The following is a 15,302-nucleotide window of genomic DNA, read 5'->3' on the forward strand; positions in this document are numbered from 1 at the left end:
TTGCAAAAACCTCACACAGCTAACCTGTCATTGCTGAATAAAACCCATACACAGAAAAATAGTTTACTCAGCTGGAAAAAGCGATTCACCCCATGTGATAAACATGGTATAATACTGAATTCTCATGAAGGAGACAAAACTAGTTGCTGGGATTTTTTTCTAAATTCACCTGGACCATAGAGAAAATCTAAGCTAAATGGCTGCTCCCTACTGCTTCCATTAAATATAACTTCCCTGGAAGCCACAACTCTATAGGCCTGTTGACTTTGTCACCAGAGGGAGTTGGCACCCTTCAATAGTGTTTCCTGAAAAAAGATGGAATGCTAGAATGCAGATTTTTAAAAGCAAAGGAAAATGTCCCCTTCTGTTTGGCAGATTCTGGGGCTTGAGGAAAATGGAGATGGCTGCTGGTTAGTCCCTGACTCACATTAACTAGGAACAAGGACTGGTAAGCAAGTGTTTGCACCAAGTTTCTCTGCTATATAAGGCAGGGCTAACTAAAGCCAGTTCCAAGTTGGAAGCCCTCAAACTTGAGAAACTCCTTGGGATGGCAGAGAACAGCACTATGCCAGTAGGAAGAGACCTCTTGTTTGGAGCTTAGAAGCTCGCTCATGTTAGCTTGGGCAGAAATGGAAATTTGTTGCCTCAAGTGAGGAACCGATGGCTGGCTGGATCCAGCTGGACCCAGAGGATTTAAAGATGCTGTGGGCATGTGTCCTCTGTTCTCTGCTATTGACTTAGGTTTTGGCTTCCTTCTCAACTATGCTGGCTGACATGTCCCTGCCAGAGAGTGCTAGACACCTTGACACTTGAATAAAGTAATGCCCTCTCGTGTGTGTGTGTATGTGTGTGTGTGTTGAGTTTACTTTTGTTGCTGGAAGTGGATTTTAAGTGGCTTCTAGTAGACAGAAAAGGTTATGTGTTGTCCCTTTATGCGTCCTCTGGTAACGGAACCTATTTTATGAGCTCTGCACATAATGCAGGCCTGACCAGTAGGAGCACCCAGTGCCTGAGGTAGAATGGGCATGAGATCCACACTTTAAGGTCCTTGTATCGCATCAAAGGAAAATAGAAGAAGAAAGCTTGATTTCCAATAGTACCAGGTAAAACCTCAAGACAAATCTGATTGGCTTAGTGTGGGCCTCATGCCCATCCTACACCAGTCCCTGGGCCCTCTTATTGGTCAAGTCTGTATTATGTGCAAAGCACATGGAATAGGTTCAGTGACTAGAGGAAGCATAAAGTAACAACATACAGGCTCTGCTGTCTACTAGAGTCCACTTAAAACTCACTACAAAAAAAAAAAAAAAAAAGTTAATTTTTAACATGCACATTCACAATGCAGAGAATCAGTTCAAGGATCAAAATGTTTAGAACACTCCACCATCTGCTCAGGTAGTCTGAAAATAGAGACCTACATATGACATCAATTTTTATCAGTTAGGAATTACATCCTGCTACTAAGAGATAAAAATAATCTAGAAGGGCTAATTCAGGACTGCTAATAGTACAACAGCTCCAAAGCCATGAGATACCCAGACCCCTTTTATCTTTCCTTAGCCCATGGCTACCATATTTAAGTTTGTCTCATAGTCAAAAGATGGTCACTATGGTTCCAGCCACTAAATTCATATCCAAGCAGCAAGAAGTAGATAGGGATAAGAGCAAGAGAATGCATCCCCCAGCTGACTAAGACGCCTTTAAAGAGTTTTCCCTGAACTTCTTTTATGAACTCTGCTTTAATCTCCCTGGCAATTCCTGAGTTCAAGGGGGGCTAAAATTCCTATTGGGGAAGCAACTAACAAACTCTGCTAGAAAAACCACAATCCTGGCAGAATAAATGACCATGTCTCCAAATAGAGAAACAGCTCTATTGTGTTCTGGCCTGGGAAGAACTCAATGAATAGTAAATATTTCAGATCCTCAGCTGCTGTAATGCCATTATTCAAAGTCTTTGCCTCTACCTGAGCTTTTATTATTCTGCCATTGCTTTTGTTCTCAGACATCAGCCTTATATTGGATAATCTTGAACTGTGTTCACTCTTTTCCAAGGTGACCAATCTTGATCTCTTCAGACCTAAGTCAGAACACATCTGAGACCACAGCAGCACTTGAGTCTGTTAAGGAAAACATTTATTGGACAATCAGATAGTCCCTAGGATGGACAAGCAATGTCTGTCTAGAAATTCACTTTTCATTCATAACTACAATTAGCAGCACTGCCCAATGCAAAATCGCATACCAGTGTTACAGTATGCTAATTGGTTATCAATGTGGGCTCTGAAGTTAGAGACCTGAGTCAGGACCCCATCTCTGTGACCCCAGGCAAATTCTGTAGCTTTTCTGAGCCAGATTTCTTCATCTCCAAAATAGGGCGATGAGGAAATAGCTCCCTCATCTGATTATTTTGAGGATTTAATGAGAAAACAGAAAGAGAGAGAGAGAGAGAGAGAATGTGTACATGCACAATGCCTGACAGTTAATTTTCAATCTGTAGCAAATTACACAAAAAGGATGCTGTAAGACTAATATCATTAATATGAATGTTTAAAACATTTATCCAAAGAAGTCTTGGCTTGCTTTCATGTTCACTATTATTGTTTATTTGGATTTTTTTGAAGGAATTTTTTTTTTCAAACAGCCAGAAGCTTCATGTAACAATTAATATATTATCTTAAGAATTTAGTGCAAATTAATTTTTACACAAGTTTGAGTTTCAAAAGCCATTGAACTGGGGAGGAACAAAGTGAGGTTTTGGAGTCTGTTTGCTGCCTCCCATCTGGACCACAGAACCAGCTCCATCTGCTCTCACATAGTAAGTAACACTTTAGGTACTCCTTGCCAAACTGCAGTGTGGAGTTTAGCGCTTTTTTTTTTTTTTTTTTTTTTTTTTAAGCAGGAAAATGTTAAATTGCATAGAAAGATGTGTATCTCAAGTTTTCTAGAAAACTTGAAGGGGCTATTTTGAAATTTCAATTTTCTATTTTTGTACCATAATCCAAGTTTTTCAACAGGTTTTGTTTCTGAATTTCATTCTCTTTTACTATCATAATTCTTTTGGTCACATTGAGGGATTTGGATTGATATGATCAACACATTGCTATGAAATGGGAACCACTGAAATGCTCAGAGAAGAGAATGAAAGCTTGTATTTATGTTTTTGATCCACCACCCCATGGTGGGTTCAGTGAGGAGAGTTGATTGGACAGGAGTAAGAGGAAGGCTGGGAGACCCATGAGGATACTGTAATCAGACTTAACCAGTTGGAAGGATGATGGTTGTGGAGACGGCAATAGACTGAAGTACAAAGTTATCCTGGAGTTGGGCTGACAGGAGGTAACGGTTGATTGGGTGTGGAGAAGAGGGAAACACCATAAAATCTGGGGCTGGGCAGCTGGATGGGTGATAATCAGCTCAGCTCAGCTCCCTGAAAGTTACCTGAGGGCAGAGGGCATCTTGCAGGGAGGTGGCAAGTTTGGCTCTCATCAGGCATTTCACCATGTCTCTGGCCTTCATAGCACACAGAGGAACCCAGGGTTGATGAGCAGCACTGAAGCGTGATGTATGAAATCCAGGATCTGTCAGATTCAACCATAATAATCTTAACCTTTAGGAACCAAAAGGGATTAACAATTCACCAGTTCACTAATCTAAAAGTTAAGATTTGCTGAGCACAATGGCTCACGCCTGTAATTCCAGCAGCTGAGGCAGAAGGATCACAAGTTCAAAGCCAGCCTCAGCAAAAGCAAGGCACTGAGCAAATTAGTGAGACCCTCTCTCTAAATAAAATACAAAATAGGGCTGGGGATGTGGCTCAGTGGTCAAGTGCCCCTGAGTTCAACCCTTGGTACAAAAAAAAAAAAAAAAAAGATTTGTTTTTATACTTGGTGACTTTCTTCTGAAGTCACATACCTTAAATAGAACCCCCCACACATGTTTCTCAGAAAAGCACTTTGCACCTGTCACTGACTTCATGAGAATTCAGGGCTGCCACCACTGCAAGGCCTCTTTTTCCTCCTGTTGAGATTTGAGCAGAGGTGATGCTGGCTGGTCACATAATCGGTGATTTTCCATTTCAAAATATCAATTCCCAATTGGATTTTTGACATTTTCACTCAAAGAGGAAATAATCATAGTAGTAAAGTGATCATGTCCTCATAATTAGGATATTGCATCATACAGATATTTGAGATGATTTCCAAGACTAATTTTGTATTCTAGCCAGAAAAATGATATTTCAAAAAATACTCTAATTTCTTTATCCTTTACCATACATTGTATCTCTTAGTTCTAATTATTTCTCTTTGGCAAAGTAGGGGTGAAGAAAGGCAGAAAATACAAAGTCATATTGCAAGCAACTCTGGAAATAGAATTCAGCAAGAGGAAGCCAAAACCATCCTTTATTTGTCCTTTTAAAAGAACTGGAATAGCTAGTTCAGGTAATTTCCTCAAAAAAAAATCTTAAAGGTATTAATGGCACAATTGGACATTTTCAGGTTCCAAGACAAATTTGGTTTTAATTTGGTGAGGTTTCTCTATGCCCTTCTTTGAACAACAGAGTATAGGAGCACTCACTTTTTCTAAGAGCAAATCATGCTCTTTGTTTACTGTTTTGTCCCACATCCAGCTCTTGAATTCCAAGATGTGACCATGGCCAACTAATAAGTACATACTGACTCAGATGATAGCAGGTGTGGGACATGATGGCAGAAGGAAAGCAAGGTTAGCATAGGCTCCTAGCAGCTTGGTGAATTGGAAAAAACAGGTCTAAGAAATAATAGTAATAAGAGAAAAGTATTATATTCATTCCTCAAGGGTGTTATTCTAGGTTTGTTTTTTCAACAACATTCTTTGCAGGTCAGAAGGTACTGACTCCACTCTCAGCCACTGGCAGGTGTCCTGGCCTTAACCCTTCTTCCTGCCATTGGGATGTGGGAGGGATAGAAAAGGGACTGCTGTCTCCTGGGGTTGCTGTGCTAGGTGTTAGAGATCAAAAGATAAAAGCTTCTGTTTCTGATCTCTCTTTGAGCTCATGGATGGTAAGCTTATTGGTTAGCTTTTCACCATACCAACAAAATATCTGAGATTATTAACTTATAAAGAGAGAAGATTTATTTTGGCTCACAGTTTTGGAGATTCCAGTCCAAGATTGGACAGACCCAATGCTTTGGGCCTCTGATGGGGGAGTGCCAGATGGCAATGGTGGGGAGAACATGGCAGAGCAAACTACTCACCTCATGGTCATGAAGCAAAAGACAGAAAGAAAATGGGCCCAGATCCCAAAATCCCCTTTGAGAACACAACTACAGAGACCTAAGAATCTCTCATAAAAGCCCTCCTCCTAAAAAAGTCCACCACCTGCCAGCCATGGTGACACATGTCTGTAACGCCAGCAACTCAGGTAGCAAAGGCAAGAGGATCACAAGTTCAAAGCTAGCCTCAGCAACTTAGTATGGCCCTCAGCAACTTCGAGAGACTCTGTCTCAAAATAAAATATAAAAAGGACTAGAAATCCAACTCAGTGGTAAAGTGCCCCTGGTTTAATCCCCTGAAAAAAAAAAAGAAAAGAAAAGGGGTGGGGGGAAGGGAGGAGGAGGAAGAGGAAGAGGAGGAGGAGGAGGAGGAGGAGGAGGAGGAAATTCCATTACCTCCCAATAGCACCATGCTGTGAACCAAACCTGTAACACATGGACCTGTGAGGACATTCAAGATCTAAACTACCCCACAAGGCAAGACAAAGTTGTTTTAAACCAATAATGAGGAACATTCACTGCTGGTCATGATGGAGTAACAGATCAAAAAAATTAACAAAGAGAAAGAGAGAGAGATGCAGAAAAAAATATTTGAAACAACAGTTTCTAGACAGTAAGCAAGACAGCACAATACACTGAATTGTGAAGGAAACAAATGAAGAGAGCCTTACAACTGTCTCCACTTACTGCCTAGAGAGAGTTTTCCAGCCTTGGCACAGGGAGGGGTAATCCAAGCACAAAAAAGTGACCTCAATGAGTTGAGGAGTCAGAGCCAGGAGACTGTGGGGGTCCAGGAGGTTAGATTCCAGAGAGAAGTACCAGGAAAGACAGAGCTACACAGTTCTGCTCGAGGCAACTTTGAATCTTTGGCTCAGTGCTATTTACCCCATCTACTGAGGCTGAGGGAAAGAAACAAAATAAACAAACAAACAAAGATCTTGAAATCACAGAGGCGAGGAAATAGTCTATGTTCCTCCTAGTCACAACATCAAAGAAAAACCTTGAAATACATGAGGCATTAGCATTATGTACAGTTCTCAAAAGGGTATTGCATGGGGAGGAGGGCAAATTAGCCCTAGACTAAAAGTCTCTCTGGCCCCACTTAGCAAAGCTTAAAAGCAAGCCCTGAATGGATCAAATTATTTCCAGTTAACTTAGAAACATTTCATTATAAAACAAAAAATATTTGAAGAAATTGGAAAAAAAATCTATTACCCAACAAAATGAAATTTACATCTAATTTCCAACCAAGAATTACCAGGCAAGCAAAAGGAGCAAGAAAATGCGGCCCATAAGAAGAATCAATCAACACAGACTTGATGATATGGATCGTGGAATTGACTAAAAAGACCATTGAGATGTTAGTATGCTTATATTTTATATGTTCAAGATGATGGAAGAGGAAAGATTGAGTGTAATAAACAGTCATGGAAGATATTTTAAAAGACCCAAATCAAATTTTTGAAAATGAAAACTGCAATTTCTAAGTTGAAAAATATAGTAGATGGGATTTGCAGTAGATTAAGCACTACATGGGGGCGGCGAAACAGTGACAGCAACAGAAACCATCCAGAATGAGAAACCCCAATGTAAGAAAGACTGAAAAGAAACAGACAGACCATCAATTGAGCTTCAGGATAATACTAAAGGGCTTAATGTATGTATAACTGGAGCCCCATAAGGAAAATGCAAGCATTAGAAATAGTTGAAGAAAGGGCAGTGGACATTTCTCAAAATTTGATGAAAATTATAGACTTAGGGAGCCAAGATTCTCAATGAACCCAAGCAGAAGATAGAAGAAGGAAACTATATCGAGCTACATCAGAAATCAAATTGCTTAAAACCAGTGATACAGAGAAAAATCTTAAGAAGTAAGGAAAAAAACCACATATCACGGTGTGAACCAATACAACCCAGAAGACAATATCTTTAAAGTACTAAAATACACACAAAGATATTTTTTTTAAGAGAGAGAGAGAGAGAGAGAATTTTAATATTTATTTATTTTTTTAGTTTTCGGCGGACACAACATCTTTCTTTGTATGTGGTGCTGAGGATTGAACCCGGGTCCACACGCATGCCAGGCAAGCGCGCTACCGCTTGAGCCACATCCCCAGCCCCACACAAAGATATTTTCAGCATGAAAGATATGATTGAAGAAATCGAGAACATGCTTCAGACATACATAAACAGGAGAAGGAGTCCAGGTTCTACCCTGGAAGACCAGTGACTCCACAGAGAAGGTAGAGTATGAGCTGAGTGGTAAAGGATGACTAGTTCTCTAGGGAGAGAACTATTTACACAACGCTTTAGAGTCAGGGAAGCTTAAGTAAAAATCTGGCTCCATCTCCTGCTATATGGCCATAGTTGAGGCACCATCAACTAGGATGATTCTGCTTCCCAGGGGACATTTGGCAATATATTTGATATTTTAGTGGAGAGTGGGAGAGACTACTATGGGCTTCTGGAGTATCCTACAATGCACAAAGACAGGCTTCACTTCACAGCAAAGAATTATTTGGCCCAAAACATAAATGGTACTAAGTTTGAGAAACTGCAGTAAAATGCAGATTTTTCCACTTATAGAACTGAATGACATGAGCATATTCTTTAATCTTTCGAGGTTTTGGTTTCCTCAGCCATAAAACAACAACAATAACAAGAGGATAATTATAGTATCTACCTGTTTTTGTCAGCCTTTTGTCACTGTGACCAAAATACCTAATAAGAACTACCTAGAGGAGGAAAGTTTATTTTGGCTCATGATTTTGGAGGTTCAGTTCGTGGTCAACCAACTCCATAGCTCTGGGCCTGAGGTGAGGCAGAACATCATGGCAGGAGACATGGCAGAAGGCATGGCAGGGGAAAGCAGTTCCCTTCATGGTGGGGTTAGGAAGCACAGAAAGAGAGAGAGAGCTCTACTCACCAGGGCTAAAATATAACCCAAAGTAATGTACCCAGTGAACTACCTCCTCCAGCCACATCCTTTCCTCCTACAGTTACCATTCTGTTAATCCATATCGATGGATCAACCCATTGCATTAGGTTATACCTCTCATAATCTAATCGTTTCACCTTTGAAAATTTTTGCAATGTTTCACCCATGAGCTTTTAGGGGACACCTCATATCAAAACCATAACACTCCCTCAGAAGGTTCTTGAGAAAGTTAAATGACAATGTATATAAAGCACTTACTACAGTGTAACTCAAAACATAAGAGAATTAAATAGATTCATCTTAGGTTTCTTTCAGAGATAGAATGAAATCAAAACCTTCTGGAACAACATGAGTGTGATGCTTGGGTGAGACCAGGCATGTTGTGTGCACATTAAGATCTGGAGTGTATGGAGAGGAGAGGGCCATGTGCCAAATTTGTGTATCCTCCTTATCTTATCTATCCTTATGTGCTCTCTCCAAGGCCTTACTCTAAATAGTAGCTATGTTTTCTTCCTCTTGTAGGCATGATGGATATAAGAATTCTGCTCTATATCTTAGACAAAGCTTGCATGTGTTGATTTAGTAATATCTAGTAAAATGAAAATGCATACTCTTTTTGTTCAGCTATACCAGTTCTATAATTTGACCTTCTGATAAGCTCCATACATATAAAAAGTCTATGTACAAGGATAGCCATAATAGCATTATTTGGAATGGGCACATATAAGACACCCTTAGTGTTCATTAAAAATAGCAACCAGTTAAACAAATTAGGACAGTAATGTAATACTAGGTAGCCATAAAAATGAGGAAATCTCATTTGTTATGTCCATAGGGATAGAATGTTTCTTGAAGGATACACAAAAAACTGATAGCACTTGTTGCTTCTTGGGAAGAAAACCCAATACTTGGGGCAGGAGTAGAAGGGAAATTTTACATTGCACCTTTTTGTGTGCTTTGAGCTATGTGAATATGTTCTTATTCAAAACAGCGATAAAAGATGGAGTGGGGCAAGTATCCAAGGTCCTCTCTGTAATGGGCCACAAGCCCCCATGATATCATAAGGTTGCCCCAAGGGAGAAGCTGAGCATACTGAGTAGGATTTGAGGCCCACCCCTCATTCACTTAACACTTGGAGCCACTTAGGAGTCACCACTCCTGCACTGCTAGAGAAGTCAGATTTCAAGGGACAGCATCCCAGGGATTAGAACCACTAAGTAGAAACTATAGGGAGGTAGAGTTCAGCTCAGCATAAAGAACAATATTCTAAAATCAGGACAAAAAAAGCGTACCATCCTTGGGAGGTAGTGTACTCACTACCTCCACATGGTCAAATAGTAGCCAAAAGATCACACAGCAGGGATGCCACAGAAGATGTCAGGTACCCTGTGGCCTATGTAGCCACATACTAGCCTTTAGAGTTCCTCTGGTACTTATGGACAGTGATCCAATGGGTGATGTTTCCCCCTTTCTGTCTCAGCAAGTGAGAAGCAAGTCAAACTAGACAGACATCAGTAGCATCCTCACAGAACCCATTAGGTGTCACTCACTGATGGCAAGCTTTCAGGAATGCCCAGTTTTCTTGCTGATGGTGCTTTTCAGGTAATCGCTGTAAGTCCTGGAATTTAGGTTTGTGGATAATCATTTGCTTTACTGATATCCTAATAGTTCCGTATTCCCTTAGCTAACTGCATTTATGCAACAAATTTATAGTATAAGAGTAATTCCTCAAGATAGGAATCTTTCTCCCTTTGCTTATAACCAGCACCTGGCCAGAGGAAAATGGTCTTCTGGTGTGACAAATCTGTTTCAGGAGAATAGGAAACAAAGAGAAAGAAGGAATTCTGAGAAAGATGTAACCTGCCCACCCCGCTCCAATATTTTATTCAACACAAAGGAAGCAAGAGGGAGAACAAAGAACAGGATAAAGGAAAGAAAGCTGTTTGGGGCTAAGCCAAATAAACTTAAATGGTTTAAGGAATAAATTGGTGGAGTAATTCGAATCATGGGCAGGTGCTATGAATGTAATTTAGTAAATGCTCGGGAACCTGCCAAGGAAGAGAAAAATGTGTTGCTTTTGAGATCATTTCCCAGCAGCTTCATAAAAGAAAACTGATTACAGGAATTTAATAAGTAAAACAGAGCCAGAAATATTGTAATCAAATGAGTTTTTAATTACATTTCAAGCAGAAAAAAATTCCAATTTGTGCTCCTGGGATTAAAAAAAAAAATAAGTTCTAGAGAAATGCTTTTGTAGCAGGAAAATAACATAAACACTAATTTCCATAGGAATTATAGTAGTCAGTTTAATTAAAAGGCTTGATCAGAGTAAAGAGGAGCTGGTGCCAAACCACACTAAATAAAACCATGGCGATCATTGCTACCTCACACTCTCATCTAAATAAAAACACTGTGTGTTGAGTGAGAAGCAGGCATCTGCATTTTTCTCATGGAAATGAAAGGAATTTGATTACTGCATGAATTACTATGTTGCCTTGTTTTATCATCATGTGAATATACCATCCACAAGATGGTATATCTGATTTAAAATTAGATGGTTTTTCTTAGTGTGATGCACACACACAGAATTCTCTGCATTGATGTGCAGAGAGTTGCCACCTTAACCAGGATGGAACACCCACTCTTCATTAGGGTAACTGATTATTTCTGGAAATCCACTCTCTTATGTCCAGCTAAATTTTACTTGTGTCCCTGTAACTCCTTGGAGCAGAGGGCTATTTGAGGGGATGAATCAAGTTCATGAACACATGGTGTACAATTGTGCATGGAGGGACTACACTCACCACCCTCAACATGAAAAGCTGTTTCCTTCTGGAGGCTGTTGCTATTGACCACTCCCTAACCAGAGAAAGCTTATCAGGAGATATGCCGAAATCACAGTGGTGTGATTCTGTGCTCATGTTTTGTCTCCTGTGGAATGAATGGGATTCACCTGCAAGGTGTCTCATGGGAATAATGGGTATAACCTATGGTCACAGGACAAAAAAAGTTGACTGGTCCAAGGCAGAGTATGAGAGCATCACCTTTCCAATGGATAATACTCCCACAGCCCCATGCTCCTTCTTTTATTAATTGCTTTATAGGAAAAAGAATTCTAACTATATTTTGAGAGAGAAACTTTAATTCATCAGGATTCCAGAGAACCTGGACAAAACTGACTGGCTGACAGACTGGTCTGTATGAAAGCAGTGAGGTAGGACTGGGGAGAAAACTAGATTACTTGTTCCATAGAGAGAAAGACAGGGAGGAGCATGTGAGTGATGGTAGGTGGGTAAGTCACTTCCCCTCTGACAATCTCTACTATGGAGCAGAGTTAGTAGGCATCCAAAATGTTGAGGGTGATTTGATTTCCTATGAAATGGAACTTCACATTGGGAATGATGCAGAGTGGAGTCAAGAATGTGAAATGGACTCAAAAAAGGAAATCAAAGAGCCCGTGGAAGTAGGACTTGGAAATCATGAGGATTCTAAAAGGTTGCCAGAACATGACATAGATTTGAAGTGAAGTTTTACCTAATTCTCAAGGGACAGGGAGACCCCAAGTGACATAAAGAGTCCATTCAAAGAACAGTGTCAGAATTCATGAGTGTTCTATACCTAACCAAGAAGGTAGTTGATAGAATTGATGGATAATAGGAAGGAAGGAAGGAATGAACGAATGGGATGTGGAAGTAGAAAAAAAGAAAAGGAGTTCCTGGTGTCTGGCCTTGCCCCAATTTGATGACAATGACAATCATATTTAGAGCGTCCTCAGAAGTTTATGCCTTCAGTATTTCCTCACCATCACAGACTCTGAAAACTGGTGAATAACAAAACTATTAACCAGTTTGAATTGGGTATTGACAAAGGATGAGGCCATAACTTCAAGATGTGTACCTGATTCTTTCTCTTTTCTCTTTACTTTTTAAGAGCTATCTTTATGCTTCATCTTCAACAGTTTTCGCTATATAATCAATGATGTAACAGGCTACTGCAATAGCCTTGACTTTTAGTGGAGAAAAACAATGACATTCTCCATAGTTTTCAAAATACATGGGAAGATTACAAAAGGAAACCTTAACTACTTATACAGATTCTTATCTTTGTCCTAGAGTGTAAGGATTAAATTTCATTTGTGATCCTAGCATATGGGGGACATATTTTATCATTTGTAAAGAGCAGAGTCATTGTGAGGAATATCTAAAATGAATTGCATCCAGCGCTGGCAATGTATCTCACACATAGTAGATGTTCATAACTGGAAGATCCACCATATCCATGTGGGTATGCCAGGTTTATGTACTTCTTTGAGACCGTGGAGATGGAAAAATAGCCCAAAGAAGTACAAGTGCTTAAATGTCCATAGATTCTCTTATATTCTGACCATTTGTGAACTGCTATTATAAAAACACCACCTTGTGACTATATTTTTTGATGTTTAAATAATTTGTCCAGTTAGGAAATACAAGAGGGATCCCAATCGAAACAAAACCCAAGTGTTGGTACTGATTATCTCTTGAGTTATAGGATTACAAATTATTACTCTTGCCTATTTCTTTTAAACCTATGTTTTGGCATTTTCTAATATTAACACATTACTTGAAAAATGCATAAATAACTACAAAGGAGAAGAAAAACACTAATTTTAAAACAACAACAAAACATTCATGCTTTAAAAAGATCAAGGCCATAATTTTAAAAGATTAAATGTCATCCAAATCTTGTTTTCTTTTTTATTAGACTGTCCAAAAAGTATAAAGTGTCCCAAACCCTTTGTTGTATGTTTTACGTGGGTGGTTTTACTTATATTTATTATTCATACTTATTCACATGTAGATGCTTCTGCTAATCATATTTTGCTGTTTGAATATGCTTGAAACCTTTATTAGTAAAAAGTAAGAAGTTTGAAGTATAGTCATACATTTAAAAGTAGGAAAAGAAACTTTAGAGACTTTTTAAATTCATCTTTTGCTTAAAAAAAAAAATCAGGCAGAGAACAATAGAATTTTCCTGCTGGGCAGAGTGAACTCTTTTCTCCTCTGACCTGTAAGATATTTGCCTATTGTTTCCTGAATTTGTTCTAGCCCTACTTAAGAGGCATCCTCAGGCCCACCCCCACAGGACCCCAGGACCTGCAGAATGACGCATGCGTATTAAAGTCAAAGCAGCAGGCTTCTGCTAAGTCCTCATTCCCCGAAGGGTTTGAGAGTACAGAAGGTTAAACGATCCCAGAGTTCCTCTCTTTTGTTAAAAATAAGTAAATAAATAAATACACAAAGTTAAATCCTACTGTAGTTAAAAGGGTGTGGAGCCAGTGAGGACTCCGCAGCCTGAGCTTCATCAGCCCTCTGCTTCCGGTCATATGCACCCCACATTTCCCCTCCCCTCATCTAACAGCCCTCTGCTTCTCTTCTCCACGATCTTTTCCCTTTCTGTCATATCTGTTTCCATATAAGTTCCCACTCTGATCTTTGTATTTAGCTCCCAGATCTTTTAGCTTTAAAAATGAGCCCCTCCTCTAGCCTCAGGATTCTGTGTGGACTATTTTACTCGGAAAAGTCCCCTACCCTCCCCGGGGGAGGACATTTGTGGCAATACAATTATAGGTTTCTTTTTGTAAAAATTTAAGTTCACAGTCTATTGAGATGTGGAACCCTCTCTGGCAAAGATCCACATATGAGTAGCTGGATATTTTGCTTCCTGTCTTGCTTGATGTTGTTATAAAATAGAATGGGAGTCTGTGAGACTGGCTCCCTCTGCAGTTGTGCACAGCCGTCCTGTCTTATTTTCTCATTCTCTGCATAGGCTCGATTAATACAACATAATGGTATTAAATGCATTATTCCTTGTAACTAGTTTATGTTTACCAAAATAATTATTTTTATTTCTTACAGCCAGTTTCCATTCTCTTATAAATGAAAGGTAGAAAATCCTATGAGTGACTTCAGTTCCTTTCTCCCTACTTGTTTTCTGTTTCATTTTAGGCTTTGGTGAAGGTCAATGTGAAACTGAAGCCCATGCTAGATTCAGTGGCTGCAAACCGAAGTAAGTGGGAAGAAATGCATCAGAAAAGACTGCTGGTCTCAGCTGCCTCACCTACCCCTGCCAGCCCCATGGTGGCTGAGGAGGACAGAAACTAAAGCTCTATCCTCCCAGAGCTGCTGCAAAATGACTGCAGCCTGAAGAATCAGCTTCAGTCCAGCCACATCATCCTTTTATTCCTTTAGCTCAGACAGACCTAAAGACTCTGGATGTGCTGGGAAGCATGCCTGGACTTTTTCACCTTGAAGTGTGATCAGTAGCAGAGTGACAGGAGGACAAAGGAGGAGGTGGGGCAGAGAGCCTGGACCCTTACCTTCCCCTGATGAACAACATGGGCTGAAATAAAGGCTGTGGGCCGAAGACTGGTTTGGATCCAGGGACCTGGGACAGTCAGCACAGAAAGGTGAAAGTGTCAGCGCTGCTTAGTTTGAACAGTGAAAGTGTCAGCACTGCTTAGTTTTGTATGTGCTCTTCTGTTGGTTACAAGCCAAATGCTCTGTCTTTGCAGCCTCTCTCCAAGCAAGCTATTGTGTCAGACTGACCCAAGTATCCAGATTTGTATTCTATAGAGGTATCTTATTTTTAAACACATAGGTTCTTAATGATGGACTAGAGCCTTTAGAACAGATAACCTATAAATACCAACCAAACCCAGTTTTCCCCCTAAAGGGTCCATAGTAGGAACATAGCAAATATGTTTGTTGATTGGAGTTTATACAAAATCTGTAACTCTACATTGAGATCATGGTTCATTTTTAGAGTTTTAAAATCAGACTTCATTGTAAACAAGTCTTCTTTCCTCACAGGAAGAAGGGATTAACCGACTTTAATTAAAGCAAAGATGAGAGGAAGTCTATAGCCAAATTTACTACAAGTGACATATGAACATCTAGAAACTATTTCCAATAGTGAGAGACATTTTTTACAGGACACAGTAGAGCCACAAAGAGTATTGACTGGCTTGAGTTCTCCCAGTGATGAGTTTTGATATAAAATTTAAGGTTACTATAAGTAATCAATCAAGAAATAACACTTGAATGTTTAAGAAAACACATAATTTGTAGGAAACT

The 15,302-nt window shown here is 39.7% G+C and overlaps 1 protein-coding gene across 1 annotated transcript in view; it reads left to right on the forward strand.

The window, feature by feature from the left end:
- Pde11a (phosphodiesterase 11A) overlaps nt 1–14,330 on the forward strand; it is a 369,570-nt gene extending 355,240 nt beyond the window's left edge. The window contains exon 20 of the mRNA XM_027946092.3: nt 14,175–14,330. Within this exon, the coding sequence (XP_027801893.2) occupies nt 14,175–14,330 (156 nt within the window). The remainder of the gene's footprint in view (nt 1–14,174) is intronic.
- The last annotated feature ends 972 nt before the right edge of the window (nt 14,331–15,302 follow it).

This window comes from Marmota flaviventris, chromosome 11 (assembly GCF_047511675.1).
Source record: "Marmota flaviventris isolate mMarFla1 chromosome 11, mMarFla1.hap1, whole genome shotgun sequence".
Taxonomy (NCBI): Eukaryota; Metazoa; Chordata; class Mammalia; order Rodentia; family Sciuridae; genus Marmota; species Marmota flaviventris.